At 42.8% G+C, this 20,204-nt stretch overlaps 1 protein-coding gene across 5 annotated transcripts in view; it reads left to right on the top strand.

Annotated features, from left to right (window-relative positions):
* The window catches only part of PDZD2 (PDZ domain containing 2), a 319,956-nt gene extending 303,850 nt beyond the window's left edge, over nt 1-16,106 (top strand). For all 5 annotated transcript variants that reach the window (XM_050944620.1, XM_050944622.1, XM_050944623.1 and 2 more), the window contains 4 exons: nt 58-159; nt 3,644-3,914; nt 8,935-9,069; nt 10,861-16,106. In XM_050944620.1, the coding sequence (XP_050800577.1) occupies nt 58-159; nt 3,644-3,914; nt 8,935-9,069; nt 10,861-11,027 (675 nt within the window). In that variant the 3' untranslated portion in view covers nt 11,028-16,106. The remainder of the gene's footprint in view (nt 1-57; nt 160-3,643; nt 3,915-8,934; nt 9,070-10,860) is intronic.
* The last annotated feature ends 4,098 nt before the right edge of the window (nt 16,107-20,204 follow it).

Raw genomic sequence — 20,204 nt, 5'->3', positions numbered from 1 at the left:
TGTGGGTGTTTTGTCTTGATCTTTGGCTCCCCCCCACCCCTTCTGTTCTATTGTTAGAGCAAAGAAGATGCTTACTTTGTGGTCTTGAATAAAGAAGAAGGTGCTGGCCTGGGATTTAGTGTCGCTGGAGGGATAGATCTGGAGCAGAAATCTATCATAGTAAGTGAAGACTGCAAGTCTTTTTCAGCAAAGTTGACTGCAAAGCAAGCTTGAAATTAGATCAAATGTTCATCTAGCAAGTGTCACTGCAAGGCAGTCTTGAGTCATAGACCAGGGACTTAGAGAGGCTGCTGCATGCCATCATGAAATCAGAGAGGGAAGTGCCTGGGTGAAAAATAAGTTGATGCAATATTTTTATTACTGAAGATGGATGACAATTACATTTTCAAATTAGATTTAAAAGTGTTTCTTAGATTAATATGTGCCTGGATTATTAATCTATGGGATCAACTGAATCAAAGTCCCAAGGGATATAAAAAAAATCCCACATGCTCAAGGTAAATGTAACCTTTTGTAAGGAGATTTCAGTTTCCAGCCTTTGAACTTTAGTCATTAAATGTCCAGTTATGGAATGTTTTTGTAAACCTAAGGGCAGCTATTTCAGACTGAGACAAACATTCTGGATTTTGCTTCACAAAGTTCTTTTGGTGACAAGTGAAAACTAATTTTATAATTATTATTTATAAGGTACTTTTAAACCCAGGACATTGTAAGTGCCATTAAGTGATACCAAGGAATAAAAAAGTGATACCAAACAACTGAAACACTATCAAAAAGTAGAACCAGTAATATGGAGAAAAACAGGAGAACCCATGTGCCCTGCAGCAAGCCCTCTGAGGTGGGAAAGTTTTAGATTCCACACTTATGAGGATGAACCTGTTAGATGCTGAGTGGAGGAGGGGGGCACAGTGACACCCACTGGAATGGTACTTCTTTTGAGGCCTGTTCCATTCTTATTGAAGTCAGTAGTAAAACTCTGAGTGATTTGAGTGGGAGCAGGATTAGGCTCTGCCAGGATGATGAGACTGTTTGTAGGGCACATATTAGGATCAGGGGGGAAATAACAAGAGAAAAATTCACCCGAGAATCCACTTTTAAGCACACAAACACCTCTGCCAGGTAGGGCATTATTAGGGGGTTCCGTTTTAATCCAAATTGACACTGATACAGCAATGTCTCCAGCTGCACCCCTGCCTTGCAGCCTTACGTACGCAAGGTAGCTCCTGCATTTTCCCAGAGCTTCCTGCCTTGGCTTCTGGTCAGCAGTGCCTCCTTATGTCTCTCCCCTCTGAGAGTTAAACCCTTCTTTCAAGATATTGAGCCTAAACAGAGCTGCAGTTAGTTAGCTCCTCACTGGGAGTGCCTCCTTACGCTGCCTCTGAAACCTAGGGCTTTTTAGCAGGGCCTTCCCCTAGGGACTGTGTTGGGGTGAGGTGCAGCAAGGCATTGGGTCCTCTCTGGGGGATGCCCAGAAGACTTGCACTCCCCCGATAAGTGCCAGAGAGTCTGTGAAGTACCTTGAGATAAGCATATAGAATTGTACTCACAAATTCGCAGCATGAACCTTTGTGAAAGGAAGCATATAACAGTGCTCTAGCAGCAACGCGGTATCTTGTAAACAAGTCTTTAAAAATCCAGAGTTGCTGCTTTCGGGCCATTTTCTTCTGTCAGTTACACCGGCACAAATCCTGAGCCAGTCTACTGGAGCCCAAGGAGTTACTCCGGATTGTCCCCACTTGAACTGCCCTCCTAGAATTTTCCATATTTACAAGAAAAAAATGGTTTACACAACCAAAAAGACTGTTACATCTGTGATGGTGAATACATAATTGGAACAGCCAAATCATCAAAAATAGGCACTTGAAGCTGTGCAGGTGACCATGTAACAGCCACTGTAAAATACACAGTTACCTCTGCAGCTACTTCTTAGTGCCCATCGACTAAGTGCTTAACTAGTTCTTTGTGCCCAATCCTGCAGACACTTTAACCTGGCATAGTGCGTGGGACACCTCATAGGACTGAACGAGACTCCCTGGGTCATCAAGTCCAGTCCTCTCCTATAGTAAGGAGCCCTGTCTTACAGTCCCATTCATAAATTTATCAAACTCTATCTTAAAATTAGTTGGGTTGCTTGGCCCCACCACTCCAATTGGAAGGCTTCTTTGATGGTTAGAAACCTTCTTCTAGTTTCCATCCTAAATTTATTCATGGCCAGTTTATATGATTTATTCTTGTACCATCATTGTCCTTGAGCTTTAATAGCTCTTTTCATCTCAGTGTTTATCCCCTGATGTACTTAGAGAGAGTAGTCAGATCCTCTGTCAGCTTTCGTTTTGCTAGTATCCTCTTATAAAATAGGCCTACTGTTCCCCAGATCATCCTAATAGTTCTGCTCTGAACTTATTCCCATTTCAATTCCTCTTTCTTGAACACGGGTAGGGCCCTACCAAATTCGCGGCCATGAAAAAACGCATCACAGACTGTGAAATCTGGTCTCCTTCTGTGAAATCGAGTCTTTTGTGTGCTTTTACCCTATACCAAACAGATTTCACGGGGGAGACCAGCATTTCTCAAATTGGGGGTCCTGACCCAAAAGGGAGTTGCAGGGGGTCACAAGGTTATTTTACGGGGCTCATCGTATTGCCACCCTTACTTCTGTACTGCCTTAAGACTGGGCAGCTGGAGAGCTGCAGCTGTTGGCCGGCACCCAGCACTGAAGGCAGCATGCTGCCAGCACAGAAGTAAGGGTGGCAGTATCATACCATGCCAGCCTTTCTTCTGCACTGCTGCCTTCAGAGCTGGGTGGCCAGAGAGTGGAGGCTGCTGACTGAGGGCCCAACTCTGCAGGTGGCAGCGCAGAAATAAGGGTGGCAATATACCATACCATGTCTGCCTTCAGAGCTGGGCTCCCAGCCAGCAGCCACTGCTCTCCAGATGCCCAGCTCTGAAGTGTGCTGCCGCCAGCAGCAGCGCAGAAGTAAGGGTTGCAGTACCCCCCCCCCACGATAATCTTGTGACCATCCCACAACTGAAATTTACTATTTTTAAACTCCTATGACTGTGAAACTGACCAAAATGGACTGTGAATTTGGTAGGACCCTAAACATGGGTGACGAGAATTGTACACAGTATTCCAGATGAGGTCTCACCAGTCCCTTTAACAATGGCATTAATATTTCTCTGTCTTTACTGATATATTCTCACTGAGGCCTTGTCTACACTGCAGAGTAAGTAGATGTAAGTTACACAACTCAAGTAATGTAACTTACATCAACGTAGTCTACATCAACTTACCGCAGTGCCTACACCGCGCTACGTCAGCGGGAGATGCTTACCTGTCGACGTAGCTTCAGCCTCTCTCTGAGGTGGAGTACTAAAGTCAATTGGAGAGTGTTCTTCTATCAACTTATCATGTCTTCACCGGACCCACTAAATTGACGCCACTGAATCAATTGCAGCAGCACCGATTTAGCCCACAGTGAAGACAAGACCTAAGAGTAAACATTATGCCTAATGGTGTTTAGACTATCAAACCCTTAGATTATAAGCTTTTGGGGGCAGAGCCTTCACCTGTATCTGATGTGTGCAGCGCTATGCATATTCATGATACTATCAGAGTATTAAGTAATAATCTTTCTTTTAGGTCCACAGGGTGTTTTCAAAGGGTGTGGCATCTCAAGAAGGGACTATCCATTGTGGAGATCTCATTCTGTCAATTAATGGCATGTCTCTGGCGGGTTCCGTCCATGGAGACGTTCTGAATGCTCTGCATCAGGCAAGACTGCACAAATATGCAGTCATTGTCATTGAGAAAAAGAAAGACAGAGAGAAGATTTCGTCCAGACTTGAAATATCAGCTACCAGCAGAAAACACTTTGTGCCTGGAAAGGATGTTACGATGGAAATAGGAACAGGTATGATCTTAGTCCAAGAATAGTTGGAAGGGAGTCACTGCAGAGCAGACCAAGGGGAAAATGTCCATATGCTTCAGATTATAAGTGTCCGTTTCTTAGGTGATCAGAGAAAGCAAACAAAATTAATTTTAACTTTTATTTGTACTCTTTGGAACCCAAATGCAATTTTTAGAAGCCATCATAAATAAGTAGACACTTAGATGAACATTTAGGGCCCAAATCAGCTTCCGTTGATGTTTATCACTGATTTTCCATTGATTTCAGTATGGCTTGCATCAGGTCTAACAGGACTCCTGTTTATAATTAAAATGATTATTTCATAACCTTCTGGCAAAAGAAAAACTATTCTTGGTTTACACATACTCATCCAATCCAGGATGAAGTTGGGGATTGTGTGTTTGAAGGCGTTTAAAATAACAATAGCGAGTGCAAAAACAAAGAAACCAAACCTAGAACTACAGTTTATTATTCACAGGGACTGTGGAACTGATCTATAAAATGGCAGAATTTAATTTTTATGATGTTTTTATGAAAATATACAAGAAAGGTATTTTGATATTACAGAAAACAGAGAGGTCTAACCAAATCCCAATCTGTTCCAAAGATGAGACTGGGGAATAGTGACAGTTTAATAGCTCCTGGTCCCAGTGGATATCAGTGGCCTCATGAATAGGTTCCGAATGACCACTTGGCCTTGCTTTGGAGCTGAGATTATCTTGAGATGTGCTGAATGGATCTCCTGGTTTTAGAGCTAAGACACTTTACCATTCTGGTCAGCTGATATTTTCTGACCATGTTCTGTGGCTTCAGGAATATTGCTTGTGTTTCTGGGGCTGCACTTCAGTGGTTCCATTGATACCCACCCTGGAGAAGAGGAATCAATTAGTGGTGATGAATAACTGTCATCACCAAGAGATCTAATAATGCAGAATCCCTCCAGAGTGATCTGCCACTAGTACTCCAGGTGCTCAGTTCAAGCTGGGCACAAAGAAATGGAGGCACAGAAAAGTTAGTGACTCACTTTTGAAATTATCAGCACTAGGCTTTAGCTGAAGCTGTTTTTTTCTATATTGGTATTTTTCTTGCCTTTCTAGTGTTTTTTATCCTGAATCATGGTAGAGCATCCAAACAGCTGTAAAACAGAGAGGAATCACTTTATAAATAAATGGATGTGATCCTCAGTTCTGTGAATTGGTGTAACTCCATTGTTTTCAATGGAACCATGCAAATTTATCCCAGATATAATTTATTACCAAAATATTTATTACCAAATTGGGGTGGTCAAAGTGTATGCTGCAGATTAAATGCAGCCCATTAAAGTTTAATATGCAGCCTATTGGTATCCTCATTTTCATGTAGAGGTGTCTCTGGAGACCACATATATCAGGATGCATATGTCATCTTGATTAGAATGGCCTTTCTATAACTATTTAATGGCCACATAGACTTAATGGACATCACTGTAGATGGACCCCCCTGACTTTCTGCTCCAAAAGTGTTCCTGCCACTTGAGCTGAAGGGTGCATAGCCTCTGTGGGCTGCAGCTACTAGAGAGCAACATGATCTCACTTAGGGTCCACCCTGTGGAGTGCAGCTGTTACTCCTGGGAGAATTCTGTGCCAAAAAATTCTGCGCACAGAAAAAATTCTCCCAGGCCCTCTCCTGTCTCTGGGAGGATGAGGATCAGGCTGGCAGCCAGACTGTGCAGCCTCTATCCCTACTGGGCTGGGCCCTCAAATCACTGCGAGCTGGGCTCTGCAGAGTCCAATGGCCCCTACTGGTGGCCAGCAACTCTGCAGCCCCAATCCTGTGGGGGAAATCCAGAGTTCTGCATAAGTTCTGCATTGCACAGTAGTGCAGAATTCCCCCAGGACAAACGCACGCTAGCCCATGTATTTACATAAGCACCTTCCCATTTGGCAGAGCTCAATTTCAGATGCCTAAGGTACAGTTTTGAAATTCAACAGTTTGCACTAAATTATGATAATTCCATGGCTGTATAAATTTGACAGTCACTGGGGCAGGGAATAGAACATAAATCATAGAACTGTAGGGCTGGAAGGGTGTGCTTGAAAAATCATCAAGTCCAGCCCCCTGAGCTGAGGCAAGACCAAGTAAACCCAGACTACCCTGACAGGTGTTTGTGCAACCTGTTCTAAAAACCTCCAGTGATGGCGATTCCACAACCACCATTGGAAGCGTATTCCAGAGATGAACTAACCTTGTAGTTCAAAGGCGTTTCCCAATATCTGATCTAAATCTCCATTCCTGCAGATTAAGCCCATTACTCTTTTCTCAAGACTAAACATGACCGGTTTTTTAACATTTCCTCATAGGTCAGATTTTCTAAACCTTTTATTATTTTTGTTGCTCTCTGAACTCTTGCCAGGGTAATCACATCTTACCTAAAATGCAGTATCCAGAATTGGACAGAATACTCCAGCTGAGGCCTCCCAGTGCCATGCAGAGTGAGACAGTTATCTCCAGTGTATCGCATACGAGACTCTTGTGTTAATATTCCCCAGAACAATATTAGCCTTTTTAATAACTACATCACATTTTTGACCTACATTAAGTTTGTGATCTGCTACTAACCCCTGATCCTTTTCAGCAATACCATTGCCTCACCTGTTGTTCCCCCATTTTGTAGTTGTACATTGATTTTTATCTTCCTAAGTGTAGTACTTTGCATTTGTCTTTTATTGAATTTCATCTTGTTGAAATCAGACCAATTCTCCAATTTGTCAAGATCATTTTGAGTTCTTAATCCTGTCCTCTAAAGTGCTAGCAACCCCTACCAGTTTGCTGTCATCTGCAAATTTTAAAAGCATGCTCTTCATTCTGTTATCTAAGTTATTAATGAAAATATGGTGGGTCCCCACTAGATACACCCTACCAGTTTGCCACTGGTCCACTGATAACCTATTTGAGTATGGCTTTTTGACCAGTTATGAACTCATCTTATAGTAATTTAATCTAGAATGAACACACTTCCCTAGTTTGCTTTTAAGAATGTCGTGTGACTATGACAGAAGCCTTACTAAAATCAAGATATATCACATCTACTCCTTTGTTCCAAATTCATGGAGCCATTTCTACATGAGCTATGGCATAATTTCTATTAGGTGTAACAATATTATGGTTTATAACTTCTGTGGTCCAGCTGCTAGAGGACAGCATATACACACCGGTAGAGATCTGACATATCCATTGATTAGAGAGCAGGAGCATAAATTCACACAAGTCAGTATATTAAAAAACCCTCCTTTAAAAAAAAAAAAAAAAGAAAGTGAATAGGTTTTGATCAAATTAATGTTTGGACAGACTTGCTTTTTAGAAACCCATCATCCAAGACCTAAATAAGTAGTATCAAATTGAAGACTATAAAGTTTTGCAGCTCATTGTTCTTGTGATTTTTTTTTTAAACACTTCAATTTTTTAAAATTAATTTTTACTAAATCCCGTTGGGCAAATGTTCATCAGGCCTCCTTAATGTCACCCACAAAAATGTCTAGGCACATCTTTGTTGAACATGAGAAATCTGAATTACTCCACCCCTAATGGGTAATTGCATGTTGCAAAAACTGACCTGCACAGGCCACTGTGCAGGGCCGGCTTTAGGCCGATTTGCCCGATTCCTGGGAATCGGGCCCCGCGCCTAAGAGGGCCCCGCGCTTTAGGCGCCTTTTAAATTTTTTTTTACTTACCCCGGCTGCAGTCTGCTCCGGGGTCTTCCATGGCCCCGCTCCCCTGACCAAAGCGCCAGCAGGAGCGCGGCTGCCCCACAGCCCCGCTCTCTCAGCTGGAGCTCCGGCCGGAGCGCGACAAGTCCCGCGGCCCCGGCTGGAGCTCTGGCCGGAGCGCGACAAGCCCCACGGCCCCGGCTGGAGCTCCGGGCCCTTTAAATAGCTCCCAGAGCCCTAGGGTAGCAGGGGGCTCTGGGGCTATTTAAAGGGCCAGGGCTCCAGCTGCCTCTGCCACCCCGGTCCTTTAAATAACCGCCAGAGCCTCTCCGCCCCCATGCATTCCCCAGGGCTCCCGTGGCTATTTAAAAGGTCCTGGGCGGGGTAGAAGCAGGGGAGCCCCGGGCCCTTTAAATAGCCCCCAGAGCCCTGGGATAGCGGGGGGCTTGGGGCTATTTAAAGGGCTGGGGCTCCAGCTGCCTCTGCTGCACCCCCTGCTTCCTGCTGCCTGCAGCCAGCTCTGCACCCCCTGCCCACAGCCAGCCCCTACCAACCCCCCTGCCCTGTCTCCAGCCAACCCCTGCCACACACCCCTGCCCACACCAGCCCTGCACTGCCCGCCCTGCCCTGTCTCCAGCCAACCCCTGCTGCACCGCCCTACCTGAAGCCAGCCAATCCCATACTCCTGTCTCCAGCCCTGCCAACCCCTGCTGCACCCCCCTGTGGCCCTGCCTGAAGCCACACTCCCCTAACTCCAGCCAGCCCCACACCCTTTGCCCTGCCTGCAGCCAGACCCTACTTCCAGTCAGCCTCTGCCCTGCCTCGAACCAGCCCCATGTCCACTGCTGCCCTGCAGTTCCCAGGCCAGTAACCTGCACACCTGCTTCAATGAGGGGGGCAGGAAGCAGTGGGGACCCACACATGTGCACACCCCCAGGGAGTGGCGTGGACCTACACATGTGAAATGAGTGTCATTAATAACCAATCAACAGCATATATGATGCAATGTACATAATATATAATTTTATTATTTATATAGTTATGGAAAGTAAATAATACATGGAAGAAATGGAAGGCTTTTTTTTTACACTTCTTTGTTTTTAAGTCATCCCTGCCAGGGCCCCGCTGAAAGTGTTTGAATTGGGCCCTGCACTTCCTAAAGCCGGCCCTGCCACTGTGGGTTGTGCAACGGCATAATATGCATGGCCCTTAAAAAAAAAACTGACTGAAAACATGTAGCAGTTTTAGTAGAAATTAAATTGTGGATCATTTTCACACCACAGCAAAGAAGTAAGAATTGTAGGTCAGTAAAAAATGCTGTGTGTATTCTGTTGCAGGTCCAAATGTAGATATGAGTGATGTCATTTCTGTTGAACTCTGGAAAACCTCTGCTGGCTTGGGGTTCAGCCTTGATGGTGGAAGAGCTTCCATTTCTGGAGACAGACCTTTGCTTGTAAAAAGAATATTTAAAGGTATTTGGAAAATATATTTACGTGGCTGTAATCCCATTTTCTTCTACTATACATTGTTCCGACTTGGTTGAATTGGATAATTATGGAGCTGAGTTATTTTCTGATGCATTCTATACCTCCTAATAACTAACGGCCTACTCTTAAAAACACGGATCATGGTAGTAAGTACCACACCTGCTAACAAGTGTTTGTAGGATTAGTGTGGAAAGATTGAGTTAGTGTGCTGTGATTATGTGCTAGGCTTACCCTTTACTGTAAATGTTGAGCTGCAGCCAGCAATGTCATTTCATCTAGCAATACAGCAGCATTCTATAAGAAGCTAGCATTTCATCTGTTGTCTCCCATTCCTGTGAAAAGCACAGCTGACACTTACGGTGAAGGACAGCGCAGTGAAACCATGGTTCTGTGTTCTTCCCAAATACTACTACTCCTGCTCTGACTTTTTAACTCCTTTTCTTTTTTTGTTTTTGTTGAGCTTTCCTCTGAAGTTCTTTATCTACAATATGGTGTTAATTTTCTGCCTCAGGTGCTCTGGCACAGTGATAAGCCTTCTTCCAAGAGTACAATACACGGTGCATGTGCATTGGAAAACTGCCATTCTTGGATGCTCTGCCAACCAGACAGATGGTTAAACTTTGCATGTGTTGCATGCAGAACAGAAACCAATGCCCAGTACTTCCCTGTACTTTTCATATAGGTTAGTCCTGGCTCTTATGGATGTGATCATGTGAAAAGCTGAGTGCCTCCTACAAGGAGCTAAGCCTCTTTAGCTCCCATTGACTTGGTGGGATCCAAGGGTGCTCAGCATCTTGCAGGATCAGGCCCCATGTTCCTATTCTCTTATAAGGGAAAAGAGTCAAAATGAAATCTATATGGCCTAGCCACAAATCAGTTTCATTTTTTAGCATTTAATATGTAAACATTTATTTTGTGGGGGAGGGTCACTTTTCATTTTGTATAATGCCATCATTGTGTGTTTATTTGGAACATTCCTATTTATGTCATTAATTACAACGCCTACTGGTGTTTCTTGATACATGATGCAGGGCTGCCCAGAGGATTCAGGGGGCCTGGGGCAAAGCAGTTTCAGGGGCCCCTTCCATAAAAAAAAGTTGCAATACTATAGAATGCTATATTCTCATGGGGGCCGCTGCAGAGCCTGGGGCAAATTGCCCCACTTGCTCCTCACTCTGGGCAGCCCTAACATGATGATACAGCTACATTATCATAGAAGAGAAAATACACTTTGATCACTAATGTATGGTTTCTAACTGGACAGGAAGTTTGCCTCTATCTGTATCCTAAAGCTTGTTGTCCTTGGTTTGCCCCCTCACTGTCACTAACGATTTTAGAGTCTGTTGTTTTATCCTCTGGAGAATAAAATGCTAAAATTCCATTGAGGTTCACACTGGGCAAAAAATGGCCTGTTACATTTTCTGTGGAAATAACTATTTTTGTCCACGTGAACATGCACATTTATTTAATTCAACAGATTTTCTTACAAAATATTAGAGCCAATATACAGCAGTTTTGATGCCCCCGTATTGCTTAGTTAATCTTAGCAGAAGCTTCGTTTTACACGACATCTCAAACAACCAGAATTTAACATTATCTCAGCTATGTTGATACTTCACTATTACTGTGTGCACTATGTTGGAATAAATTGTTAGTGCTGAGTCTCAGGGATTAATAATACAATTGGCATTGTTAGAAGAATCATTTATTTCCCATTTGCCACAGTGAAAAGCGATCCCTTTGTTTTTATATTGACTGTAACTTATTTGCTCATAGGTGGCGCTGCAGAGCAAGCTGGAAAAATAGAAGCTGGAGATGAAATTGTTGCCATTAGTGGAAAATCACTGATTGGTCTCATGCACTATGATGCCTGGAACATCATTAAATCTGTCCCAGAGGGGCCAGTTCAGTTGCTGATCAGAAAGCCTAGAACTTCAGTATGACAGAAGCACTATTTCTAGCTACGCTTGTTTAAGGCAACATGTTCATTAGAAGTAGTCCTTTCAGAACAGACTACCAGCTGTCCTTACGTTTTTGAAGCTGTGTAGAAGTGACTTAATGCTCTCTAGCGGCTTGCTAAAAGCATCAGAGAAAAAGCACTGGGATATGCAAACAAGGAACATATTTGTGTCATGCAGAGTTTTTATAAACTTTACTTTCCCAGAATGTAAGAAGCCAAACAGTAAGAGGACTTTTGTGTCAGGTGGTATTTTAATGGAACTTCAAAACCTGTTAGCAGATTCTATTTGAAATGTTTTGCCTGTTCCCAATATTTTTAGGGTTTGGAAATTGGGAGCATAACTCATTCGTTGCTATCCTGTTAATGAGGATGGGTATTTTGACTGTATTACTTAGCTATAACTTGACTTCAACATACTGACTTGGGGTCCAGTCTGTATTTGTTATAAAAGGAGAATGTCTGGAACAATCTCACTTTATTCTTCTAAGTGCAGTTTTGCTAAAGAGGCATGACAAAAAGAAGTATAATTTTCCACAGCTTTGTAAATCTAAACCACAAACATTTTATCATGAAGCTCAGAATCATCTAGAAAACTATGAACTGAACACACAACACTGTTAAATCAGCTCTCAATGACTTATCATTAAATCTGAATATAACACCATATTCATACATTAGAAATCTGCGTGCAGACCTTCGTTTAGGAAAAGAAAATCTGTTGCAAATGTTGGATGACTGTCTGCAGAGGATTGGAAGGACGGTAGCAGTTTTGGTATAACTTATGGGTATAATTAAGACTGGAGTGTAAAAATTGCAGTCTGAACTTTCAAACTTCGGTTCCTAAAGTTAGACACCTGAATAAAAGTGGGCTGATTTCAAAGATGCTGAGCACTCACAGTTCCCATTATCTTCAGTGGGGGTGAGGCACCTCTGAAAATCCACCCACTTTCATTTGAGTGCCTAAAAGAGGATTACAGTTGCCTAAGTTTAAAAACTCAAGTTTGAACATTTGGGTCTAAATATCTAGATTTTGTCCAGTTAAATTTGAACTGGCCACTCTTGTTACTTTTCTTCTTAAATATTTATTTTCACATGCAGCGTGCGTATTGTAAATATGTCTTGGGTTGAGGGGGTAATGGACTGGTTGATGAGGATTCTGAATTATGGAATTGGCTTTATCTGCATAGATCATAACTCATTAGCTGAAAAACCATATTGCAGAAACAATTGAATGTCACCTATACTTATTCTGGATTTTTCACCAATATTCAAAGCATGTATCTATAACAGTTGTTTTCCTGTGTATTATTTATCGTACGCTGTTTGAGGGGAAGAACGAATATGGTATGAGAGGTTAGAACAATTTATTTGCTTAAGTTTGAGATGACTGAATAACACACAAGTGACAAAGCAAAAAGGAACCATCATCCCTAACAGTGAGAACAAGTTGTTTAGTCCAGTGTCCTCAAATTGTCATGGGCCCAAAACCATAGAAACAGCCCTGACCAATAGAGGCATTCCAAATCCAAACCTGGAGCCAGCTCAGCAGCCTGCAAATAGCCCCAATATTTATAATGAGCATTTGCTGGAAATGTGGTGTTGAAAAGGTCTGGACAGGACCCAAATGTTGTAGCTGGAACCAATCTCTAGTTTATACCATATTCAGATGTATTTATTCAAATTATTTTTATAGTCAATAGTCTTTACTGAATGAAACATTTTCTTTTGGTTGTGTTTCCAGCTAGAATACAACTTGTGATGTGTGGAAATGCATAGAGTTCCTTGTGGCATCCAGAGATCAGGTGTACAGAAAAGTTACACAACTTCTCTGTCTAGATATAAAAATATATATATGGGTATTTTTTTCAAGTTACGTGAACATTAGCGTGTCTATCTAGGGAGAGATGCCAACAACATCTGGGTACTGAAAAGATGAATGCGGGACTGCAGCCTTCAGGTGCTCCACTCACAGAATTTCCAATGAAGCTAGTGGAAGATCTGCATATGGAGTGGCTGCAGAATGGGATTCGCTTTGTCACTGATCCTACAATGAGCTTTGAATGCAACTCTGTCAGCTTTAGTGAGGCTCAATGTGGGTGCAGGATTCCAGCCACATGGACCTCACTGTGGTATCAGGCCCCATGTTGGGAGGAAAAGCTTAGCTTAAATTTATGCTGAAAACAGGGAGAAAATATGACAAACTGTGATGCCTTTTTCAGGAATGATCAAAATCTGAAAAAGTTAGACAAACAGTACATGTAGTAGATACATAAATATGCATGTAGAGTTTAATGCAGTATAGTGAATACACACACACACACACACATATATATATATATACACACACACACAGAGTACAGGATTGACACTTTGCTATTTTAAAATGGTAAACCACAATTGTGTTTTGAAAAATGGTATTTTTTTCCAGTGCAGCATTAGAACTTTACTCAATTTTGAACCAAGACGCATACAGATCCCTTATTTAAGTGTGAACTCAAAGAAAAAGCTTTTCATTTTGTATATTAAGCTTACTGAATTTGAGGGGTATCTTGAAAACGCTATATAGTAAAGAATATAATTTTCAGACACTTATTTGCAGGTACTACTCACTGTCTGAGAGTGATTTATAAAGCTCTCATTTTTCCATTATCAAATACTCCCTTTTATTTTACACATACTTGGAAATATATGTTGGGCAAATGTCAACATCAAAACTAGGTGGGTTTTTGTGTGTGTGATAAAATATGAAATGTAATTTAAAGGAATGATGGATTTAACATTTAAGTGCTATGGTTTATTAACATGTTCTGAATATTATGATACAGTTCTACTAATGATATTCTTTTGTTTGATGTATAATTACTTTTTAACCCTGACACATTAAGCCATGTGATCATTCTTCTTGCTAAAGCTATGTTTTGTGATAGGAAACAGAAGATCTCTATTGATTCTACTGGGGTTCAAATTATTACAATAGAATTTTTCAGCAATTGTGTTGAGGTAACATTCCTCATCAATTTAAAAGTCCATGTTCTAGGAATCTGCTTTCGAAAAGGAAAGAGTGGAGAATGTGGTCATTTGTATTCAATCTTCACCTTGTAGAGGTAAAGTAAGAGTTCTACAACACATGGTGCAAATGAAATCCTGCTGTGCACTTAATGTAGAGGGAGAGTATATGGATTGGAAATGTGAAATTAGTAGGTATGAAAAGAAATCTAACTAATAGATCAGGCTAAGCAGATCTTACAACAGGTACCTATTACTGTTCTCTAGGAACAGATGACTCTACAGTACTCTTTTGAAATTTACTAGGAATGATTCTTTATTACACTGTAAACTGTTACTTTTCTAGGATCCTGAAAAAGCCAAAATGAGGTATGGAGGTTCCTTGAGCACCTTAGCTGGCACAGCCACAAAGCCTCCTTCCTATCCTATGCATCAGTGAGCTAGGAAAGAATCTTAAGGTGCCAACAACCTTACATTTTCTATGATGGATTCTGGTCTCACTTCTACCAGTGTTAATGCAGAGTAACTTATTGGAAGTCAAGGGTTTTACACCAGTGTGAAAGCTGGTGTGAGGACAGAATCAGTTGTGACGAGTCTCTCTCTCTTTAGCTGTAAGATAAAATAATGGGGTCATAGGACTCAAAGATATAATCCTTTTCTGTCCTGAACAATGATCAAGGAAGCAACGCAGCATCTTTCAGCTGATCACTGATTTGTGAGGAATTATGTAGAAAGTTCCCCAGACCCCAGCAGATAACTTCTGATTTTCATTCTTAGCTTCACTGATTGGAGGCCAGTGCCCAAGATGGTCCTTTTTCATATTAGGGATCATCACTCAGTTCCCTAAGCATTCCAAGGCTTTTGTATCTCTTTAGGGCCACACAGTTGCAGGTAGAAAGATAAGTATGTTACCAGTCAAGATGTATATGGATATTAATTTGTCCCTGGCCCCAAACAGGTCTGCAGTTCTTCAACATGGACCTGGAGTGGAGGGAATGGCTTTCAGAGCAGGGCAAACTTCCTTCTGGATAAGCTGTCCTGTCACAGATCTGCCTTCCAGGGCTGGAGCAGCTCAGAAGGATGTGCATACTGAATATTGGGGGGATTGGGCTCTAGTATGATACTGGGCATACAATATCTTGCGGTCCTTATGTATGAAAACCTCTCATTGGTTTCTCTGGGAATTGTATCTGTGTTAAGGACTAAAGGGTTAAGCCTAAAGTTGGGAGGAGACAGTTTGGCTGGTTACTTTCATCCCAATCCTAATAAAACCCTTTTGAGGGTAATAAAGTATTAAGAATTTTTGTGTGACTGACATTTCCAATCAGCTCTCATTCATAATTAGTCCTAATAACATTCTACAATTGCTTTTTTTTTTCCCAAAAAGCTGGGTCAATCATCCACAGCCAGGTGTTGGAATGTTAGCTGCTTGTGCATTTAGGGTATGTAACTGTATACGTGAAAATATTGATGAGGTTAGAGTAGATCACGTGAGACATTGGAATTCCAATCTAGTTAGTTTTTGTGTGTTCTGTTAAGATGATACACTTCTTGTATGATATTGTATATTGACACTTTTATTTATATAAATATTACTTCTTTTATTGAAACCCCTTTAAAATGCCTTGTATATTATAAAAAAGTGAGTGCAATAATATGAAATGGACTGTACATTTTCAAAAGTTGCTTTCTCTGTTATGTAAATCTGCATCTCCATAAATATGGGGGTTTTTAGTGATTTTGAAAAATAAATATTACACTTAGTACTTTGCTAGCTATTCATTTCCACAGCAAAATAAGTGAGCAATGGTCTTTTCAGTTCACTTATTTGAACCTCTGACCTGCCATTCATAGAGGTAATATTCTGGATGGCGCAGCCATACATTTTGAGGCCTAAGAAGTATTAAACTATGTATCTGATTGAGCTAAAAAAAATCCTTGAAACTGTCATTCAGTGGTAATTGGATTGGCTTTAGCTGCTGTTTAAATGTTGCATTCTGTAGGGCTCTTTTGAGACTTAATCGGGAATGTAAACAGCATTTTTTGAGGCATGTTTACAGGGAAGATTCAAATAGGTGAAACCCACATTTTTCTATGAATAACTGAGGTCTCTGTAGTCTAACACCAATAAAACATTAAACAATAAACACTTTTCCCATGCACAATTCCTACTTTAAAAAAATAAAATCAGTGGACTCCATGGTGGATGGTATGTATAATGCATCATGCTTCCTATGCAGAAAGACTTTAAAATAATCAATTACAATTCTATATTACAGATCATTCCACAAATAAAGTCTTGTTCCACATCAGTGAACTGAAGTCAATAGGAGTCTTTCCATTGACTTCAATGCACTTGAGATAAGAACTTATGACAAGCTCTAATATTTATATTTTAATGATACAAATCTTGGCTCATCTGTCTCTGGTCTCTTCTCTTTCCCTTGAGATGAGTCTGACTGCTACTGCTGTGACAGCCTGCTCCTGGGAACATCATCTCATACATCTCCACCTCACTGACTCACCTGTTAGTAAATATCTTGAAACGTGATTGTCCCTCAGTCATGCTTATTCAGTTCTCTTCCTCTTTTTGGCCTCGGGACTGGCTGCTTTAATGCATATACCACACGACTGATCATTGTCTTTGCAGCACTGCTCCCTGTACCAGTGCTGCTTTCAGTTCAGTAACTAGGCAAGGCTGCGTTGAGGTTTTTCACTGAAAACAGGGATTCTGCCTCTTTGTTAAAGGTGATGTGTGCTGCTGCTTCTCCCCCCAAATTACAGCACTTCTTTATGGGGCACAGGATGACTTTTCTGAGAACTTGCAAGTAAATCAGTTAATGATAAGGGATGTCATTGCAGAAAGATTCTGGAGGAGTCAAAGTGTATCAGCATCCCTGCTTCTGGGACCAGGGGAGGGAGGTAGCATAGAATATCAGGGTTGGAAGGGACCTCAGGAGGTCATCTAGTCCAACCCCCTGCTCAAAGCAGGACCAATCCCTAGATGGCCCCCTCAAGGAGGGAACTCACAACCCTGGGTTTAGCAGGCCAATGCTCAAACCACTGAGTTATCTCTCCCTCCAACCAGATTTACTAACAGGTGAGTCAGTGAGATGGAGACATATGAAATGATGTTCCCAGGAGCAGACTCACAGCAGTAGCAGCCAGACCCATCCCAGAGGAGGGCAAGGAGGTGGCATGCCGGTCCTACCCTGGGGAGCAGGGGCAGAAAAAAGGCATATCTCACTATTGGCCGCCTGGGGCAGGGATCAAAGCACTGCTGCTGCTCCCTGTCCAGCAGGCAGAGAGAGAAGGGCAGTGCTGACAATGCAGCAATTAGGAGGTCTGGCCTGGCCTGCCCCACAGCAGCAACTGACAGGAGCTATGAAAAGTCTGGAGAAGGAGGCAAACCATGGTTGAGGGGAGAGTAGGCAACTGCCCCCACTGCCCCATAGCAAACAACACTCCTACTTTAATAAGTTTAGGGGTCAAAATTCATTTAAGAATGATGCCTTTGAGAAATTTCACAGCCTGTGTCAGACCATGGTTTTGTGTTTTGTTGTTTGTCCTGAATGATCTTAAAGGAATAACACAGTCTTCACAATACCGCCACTTTTAGACTTCCCTCACAGTCAACACGCACTGCTGCGCTTGCTGCATTGGAAGGAGTTTTACTGATACGTACTGTACTCTCAACCTTAATTCCATTTTAATATAGTTGGGAATTGTGACAGAGTTCTGAGAGAGAGACCCTGAGCCATGATTAACCCTAATTAGGCCCCTCCATTCTCCCCCTTTCTCCCAGGCCTAATTGCTCTGGGGTGACTACAAGGGGAGTTCTCCAAGCAGAGCCACCTCAGTTTCCCCACCTCACCCTTCCTTGCGAGAAAGGGCTAGAAAGTGGGAGAACAGTGGAAAGGTGGGGATGCATTGATATGTATCTGTAGCAGGATTGAGACACTGTAAATAAAGCACTGTTGTCTATATGTGAGAGGCTGTCCAAGTGGTCTGTGTTTGTGGAAGAGACAGATACTGCAGTCCCACCCTGTCATATGAAGGGGCTTGTCTGGGATCATGCCTGTCTCCGAGCGTGAGGAGAATCTGAGGGAGGAGCCTGTGTAGTGGTTTGGCAGTCTGGGCAATGGAGGAAATATAGCAATTGCTGAGGGAGCAGCAAGGACAGATGCAGAAGATATGCCGACTTTCCAACAGTCCCCCCCATGCAGAGGAACAGTTCTTGCGTTTGCCTGGCAGGCTGAGCAGCTAAAGATCCCGCAGGAATTTAGAAGAGAGCAAGCCCGGGTTCAGTGCCACTCTTGCAAAGTTTGGTGAGTCCCGTAGCAAGAGACAGAAACCGGGCACAGGACTCTGTAATATGGGATCTGCATATAACCCTGATGCATTTCTGGTCACCTTTGAGAGTGTGGCAGCAGGAGCCAGTTGAAACAGACCCATGAGGGCACTTGGGCTGGCACCCTGTTTTACCGGGGAAGCACTGGTGGTATATTTGGCTCTCAGTGATGAGCAGGTGAGACACTGTGACAGAGTTCAGGCAGCCATCCTGGACCAGGTGGGCCTGTCCATGGAAAAGTACTGCCAGAGATTTAGTGCCACAAGGTTGATTGGGGGGATTATGGCTTCTTGCATTTGCCCAGAAATTAACAAACTGGGCTATGCGTTGGTTACAGCCAGGTACAGAAACTGTGGGAGAGATTATGGAGCCTGTGATTCTGGAACAGCTTCTACAGACTCTCCCTGAGTATGGCTCAGGTGACATCAGCCGGAGGCCACAGTTAAACTGACTGAGGAGCTTGCTGAGGTAGACATTCCCAGAAAGGGTCACTGGCTTAAGGGGCTACACCTGGAAAAGAGGTGGGGAAGGGCACTGAAAGTAAGAGGGAGGAGCCTGAGGAACTCCATCAGAGGCTCAGACCATAGTGTGTTTCCAGTGTGGATGTGAAGGGCAAACAAAGAGAGACTTCTACCTACACACGGAATGTCACTTTGCAGAATTTTTCTGGGACGAGACTTCCAGGCCAAAAAAAGAGGAAGCTCTGACTGTCTGGGTAATGGTAGGGAAGAAGTACCAGAGGCTTCTTGTGCACATGGATTCAGCCTGTTCATAAATCAGATGGGAGTTAGCAAAGCCCCTCCGGATACTACCCAGAGCTAGGGTCAAAACAGAATGTCAATGTGGGGATGAGAAATTCTGCCCCGTGGTAGAGGTGCCCCTGGGAGCAAGAGGAAGCATAGGTGGAAAGATGTAGGGTTGCTGGATGGATTACTCCACCCCCTTGTACTGGGCACAGATTGAGAGTCCTTCCCATTAAGGAAGCAAATGGATGGACTGTTGGGTGGAAAGAACCCTGCGGGACAAGGTGAGGAGGAAATAAGCAGAGAGGGGCTGGAGAAACTAGACACAAGATTACAAGCCAGAAAGAAAGGCAGGATGGAGAAGTCTCCCCAGATACTAACAGGTAAGAGAAAAAAAAATAAAAGTGCAGGATCAACAGGTAGAGGTAATGAGCTAATCCATTGCAGTTGGATGGTTATTAGAGTCATTACATATATTTATCCTGTTTCTTCCTCTCCCCTTCCCAAGAAGGCCTAACTGGTCAAGGGTGTGCTTGGTTACCTGGCCAACTCCATGGGCAGGAGTGTCAGAGAGAGGAGCCATGACCCCATCTCCGCCCCACACCTTCTGCAACTCTCAGCAGTTGCTCACCTGGAGTGGGCACTGCACTCAGACCAGTTGTGCCAGGATATTGTGGGGGGCTATGGAACCTAGGAAGCTCGTTACGAGTGCCACTCAGTCGGATGATCCAGGCTTTTGGCAAGTGTGGGCAGAGGACTCGTCTTTACAGAGTACATGGAGGCAGTTGGTTTGGGTTTGGGATTTTTTTTTCCTAAAATGAATTTACTTTTTTTGGTTGGTTGGTTGGTTTTGAAATACTCTGTTGTAGGATAGTGACATTTGCTTCAGCTTGCATCAGGGCTCATTGCTTCCTGCAACTTAGCAGTGATTATTAAAAGTTCTATCCCCATTTTACTACATAGGCTCAAAATTCCCATAGGTCCGAATTTTAAAATTTCATGAAGAGAAGAAACTGCAATCCAGGTGGTACATGCAGAACGTGCCATTTCGAGTCAGATC

This window comes from Gopherus flavomarginatus, chromosome 3 (genome assembly GCF_025201925.1).
Source record: "Gopherus flavomarginatus isolate rGopFla2 chromosome 3, rGopFla2.mat.asm, whole genome shotgun sequence".
In the NCBI taxonomy this organism is placed as follows: Eukaryota; Metazoa; Chordata; order Testudines; family Testudinidae; genus Gopherus; species Gopherus flavomarginatus.
The sequence above is the reverse complement of the archived record's forward strand: the minus strand, read 5'-3'. Positions and strand labels throughout refer to the sequence as shown.